At 44.7% G+C, this 4,614-nt stretch overlaps 1 protein-coding gene across 2 annotated transcripts in view; it reads left to right on the forward strand.

Moving 5' to 3' along the window:
* Tbc1d9 (TBC1 domain family member 9) overlaps window positions 1–4,365 on the forward strand; it is a 109,356-nt gene extending 104,991 nt beyond the window's left edge. For both annotated transcript variants that reach the window (XM_055621027.1, XM_055621028.1), the window contains exons 19-21: window positions 324–398; window positions 500–603; window positions 2,298–4,365. In XM_055621027.1, coding sequence (XP_055477002.1) covers window positions 324–398; window positions 500–603; window positions 2,298–3,014 — 896 coding nt within the window. In that variant the 3' untranslated portion in view covers window positions 3,015–4,365. The remainder of the gene's footprint in view (window positions 1–323; window positions 399–499; window positions 604–2,297) is intronic.
* Window positions 4,366–4,614: the final 249 nt, after the last annotated feature.

Genomic DNA, 4,614 nt, shown 5'->3' on the forward strand with positions numbered 1-4,614 from the left:
TGTGTGTGTGTGTGTGTGTGTGTGTGTGTGTGTGTGTGTGTGTGTATGTTTACAGATTTATTTTTTGTTGGTGTGTGTGCATGTGTGCCTCACGAGTATGGAAGTAAGAAGAAGGCATCAGATGCCCTGGAGTGACAGGCAAAATTAAGCCACCTGATGTGGGCATTGAGACTCAAACTCAAGCCTCTGTAAGAGCACCATAGTGTGTCTCTCCAGACACTGTTCAAATTTCTGTTTGCTAAGTCAGGCCACCCTGCCTGCAGAACCCTCATTTCTGTGGTTATCCTCTGTAACAGCTTTCTCTTCCGAATGTTCTCTGATAGTTGTTGGCTTGGACAGTAGAGGCAAACAGAGTGCAGAAGATGGCTATGTCACAGTGAGCCTTAAGCAGGACAAAGGTACAAAAAATCTTCCTCTTCCGTTTACCTATTTGCTGCCTAAGTTCTTGTTTTTTGTTTTTTTACCTATGAATGTTCATCTTTTGGCATTTGGGTTGTAGGGAAGAGAGCAAATTCTCAAGAAAACCGTAATTATCTAAAACTCTGGTCTGCAGAAAATAAATCTAAATCAAAAAATGCCAAGGATTTGCCCAAGTTGAATCAGGTAAGAGACTATTCTTTCCCATCATGCATAAATGTAAAATAAGTACCCCTTGCAGATAGTGAGAACTTGGGAGGTCTTAACTATTATCTGTTTGCATTTGTTTTGTTTTGTTTGTTTTTTGAGACAGGGTTTCTCTGTGTAGCTCTGGCTGTCGTGGAACTTGTTCTACAGACCAGGCTGGCCTTGAACTCACAGAGATCCATCTGCCTCTGCCTCCCAGGTGCTGGGATTAAAGATGTGTGTCGCTGCCACTGCCACCACCACCACCAGCACCTGGTTGATTTTTTTTTTAAGTCATGTAGTTCAAGCTGGCCTCCAACTCACTATGTAGCTGAGGATGACCCTGTATTTCTGATCCTCTTCCTCCATCTCCCAAGTGCTAATATTACAGGCATCTGCCTAACACATCCAGTTTATGTAATGCTAGGAGTTGAACCTAGGACTTCATGCACACCAGGCAAGCACTCTACCTGATGAGCTACGTATCTAGTCCTGTTTGGACTTACTTCTCTTGCATCAAAATTATGCTCAGTTGTAAGAAAATGGTCTCCTGAAAGAACGTTTGGACAAAAAAGGACTGAGCTTTGGAAGTAATGTGTATTCCACCCGATTGGCAGAATTACCTTCAGAAGTTAAGCTCTGCTGTTTTCATGTAACTGTGCTCAGCAAAAGACATGTCTTGAAAAGCTAATGAGTAATGGGGGGTGATACACATGGTGACATAAGTGAGATGAAGAGTTTCCAGCTAGAGGCCAGGTTAGGAGCAGGGGCATTGCTCTGTTCAGGGAAGTGAGGAGCTGTGTCATGGGTGACTCTGTTATAGCTAATGTTGGGGAAAGTCTTCAGGACTGCAGAGGTGTGAGAAGAGATGAGTCTGCTGCTGCCCTAAGATTCTTTGGTAGGGACAAAAAGATAATAAAGCAAAGAGAAAAAACAAAACAAGGAAAAAAGGATGTAGTGTCTGGCATGGTGGTCCATGCCCAGTAGTCCCTGCACTGAGGAGGCAGAAAAAGGGGGATAATGAGTTTGAAGATAGCCTGGGCTATGGGAAATCCTGTCTCAAAACAACCAAAGTAGGTGGGGAGGAGGAGAAGAAGAGGAAAAAATTAAGCAAAATGTAGCTGATTCATTGTGTGTGAGGGCTGCACTTTCGCATGCACAGGCACAAAGATGTGGGTACATTGTAGATGCATATATGGAGGCCAGAGGACAGCCGCCACTTCCCTCTCTCAGGGGCCCCCTGCGTTGCGTCTTGAGACAGAATCTCTCCTTGGCCTGGAGCTCACCAAGTAGGAGAAGCTGGCTGGCCAGTGAGCCCCAAGGACCCATCTGTCTCTGTCTCCGCTGATGCTGAGGTAGCCCATGTGTGCTACCATACCTTCCCCTCCCTCAAAATATGGGTTCTTGGGAGACATCAAGGCAAGTACTTTACTGACTGAGCCATCTCACTAGCCTCCACCATAGTCATTCTCGACTCTTGGTGACGAGTCTACGAAGGCTTTTATTGTTTCATTCTTGCTATTTTTGTAAGTGGTTCAGATTTTCAAATTAAAAGAGAGAAACCAATAAAGAGACTGTAACAGTAGGTCCATCCCTTCTCCATAGAGCATTTTCATGGGATCTTTAAGAGTCATGGTTTCAACACCTGTTTGGTCCTTGCTCTTAGCTCCTCACCTTTCCCACTTGTTCTCCAGGGGCAGTTTATCGAGCTCTGTAAGACCATGTACAACATGTTCAGCGAAGACCCCAACGAGCAGGAGCTGTACCATGCCACAGCGACAGTGACCAGTCTCCTGTTGGAGATTGGAGAGGTGGGCAAGTTCTTCATTGCTCAGCCTGCCAAGGAGGAGGTGGTTGCTGGACCACCCTCCAGCCAGGCCATCCCAGGCATGCTCTTCCCCAAGAAGGGGCCCTGCCAGCCCTATGTGGTGGAATCCACAGAGCCACTCCCAGCCAGTCTGGCCGTTGACAGTGAGGACCACTCCCTGGGAGGGCAGATGGAGGACATCAAACTGGAGGACTCGTCACCCAGGGACAACGGGGCCTGCTCCTCCATGCTAATCTCCGACGATGATACCAAGGATGACAGTTCCATGTCGTCCTACTCGGTGCTGAGTGCCGGCTCCCATGAGGAAGACAAACTGCACTGTGAGGACATTGGGGAGGACACAGTCCTGGTACGTAGCAGCCAGGGCAGAGCCACCCTGCCCAGGAGCAGCAGCCTGGACAGGGACTGGGCCATCACCTTCGAACAGTTCCTGGCCTCACTCTTGACAGAGCCTGCTCTAGTGAAGTACTTTGACAAGCCAGTGTGTATGATGGCCAGGGTCACCAGTGCCAAGAACATCCGTATGATGGGCAAACCCCTCACCTCAGCCAGTGACTATGAAATCTCCGCCCTGTCGGGCTGATACAAGAAGAGCAACGAGGAGTTTTTTTTAAGTTCTCTGTTGGGGGGGCTTGCGTTCTTTTCTTTTAAATTAAATATTTATTAGTACCTGGCTTGAAGCCTACTGTTTTCATAATGTAAAACAATGAAAACTAGTGAGAAGTAGATAACCCCCCTAGGTAAGGCACTACCAGTCTACCTGTGGGGCATCCTACCAGAATCGAGTTTATTCAGTGAATCCCCGCACCCGTGCTGCCCGCCAAAAGACCAACCTGTCAGTGATGTGTGTATCATAACTTAGCACTCTTGCTGTTCAGTTGTATCCATGATGTGAAAATAGTTCTGTCTGATGCTGATAAGACAGCCACACTCTGTGCATTCAAGCTCCGAAATTAAAATTAGGTCTAGGAGGGAAATGGAGTGCTGCAGACACAAAACTGTTTTTAGAAGGAAAAGGCATTGTCAGTTGGGGTAAATCTTGAGCTACTTTAGGAAGACTTAAAAATATTTTTTAAGATTTGAATTATATTCATAAAAATCCTTTATCCAAAAAATTTTATTCTACACTGGTTCCCCTTCATATTTGGGTCCCAGGCAGTTATGAAAATGTAAATGGGTTTTACATGATGCTAGAATGACATATTTGATCAGTTTGGACATGGACAACTTGCTCCAATTGTTTATGCTAGCTGGCCAGGAGGGAGGAAAAGTGATCCATCTGAGAATTTCAATGTGAAAGCAAAAAGGACCCACGACACTGGAACAGCTTTTTGTTTCAATTTTGTTTTTGAAGGACTAAAGGTCCTGACAGTTCTCATACTGGGTTTTCAGATTATTGTTATTCATTGAAAATACAGCAAGATAAAATAATAATAAGTAATAGTAAAAAAAAAAAAAGCAATCTTTGCCACTTCCATACTTGTTGTAAAGTAAGAAATTATGTCATGTACCATGTGTGACGAACTTCCCATCAAGTCGTTTATGTTCACAGCAAAGGGAATCTGCAAGGTACTGTAACTAGCTGTTGTCACTTTATGTAACAGAATGGAATGTTCTGTCCCCGGAGGGATATGCAATCAAAGCTGGCACACCTGCACTTTGAACACTTGCTTCTGTTAACGCTGTTACACTTTGGTTCATTACAGACTCTGGGAGACTTTCCGCTCCCGCTCTCGGCCTCACACTCACGCTCACTTTTTCTTTGCTTATTCCGAAGTTACTTTCTATACATGCCCTTCTATTACACACCACCTCCTTCGTTTCTGTTGCAGCTGTAATTTTTTTAATTTTGTTTACAGAATAATTTTTAAACTGTCAAATGAAATAGTATGAACCTCAATTAGGATAAATGTGAACAAATAAAATGCTTCAGATATGGCTTTGTGTCTTTGTGCTTGAGTTTCTGCCTGAGCCTCTACATTGTTTCTTTGACAATTTTGTAGAGAAACTATCAGCAGACAATCATTTTGACTAAGTAAAATTTTATGGGTAAATATTTTGAGGTAAGAAAATGTGGGGAGCTAAGATGACGACTCAGTGACTAAAGGCTTGCCATGCCTGGTTAGGATTGGGGCTTGGGTTCCCAGGACCCATGTGGAGCACGCTGCAGTGGTGGGCACTAC

This window comes from Psammomys obesus, unplaced genomic scaffold (genome assembly GCF_907164565.1).
Source record: "Psammomys obesus unplaced genomic scaffold, mPsaObe1.curated_primary_1811, whole genome shotgun sequence".
In the NCBI taxonomy this organism is placed as follows: Eukaryota; Metazoa; Chordata; class Mammalia; order Rodentia; family Muridae; genus Psammomys; species Psammomys obesus.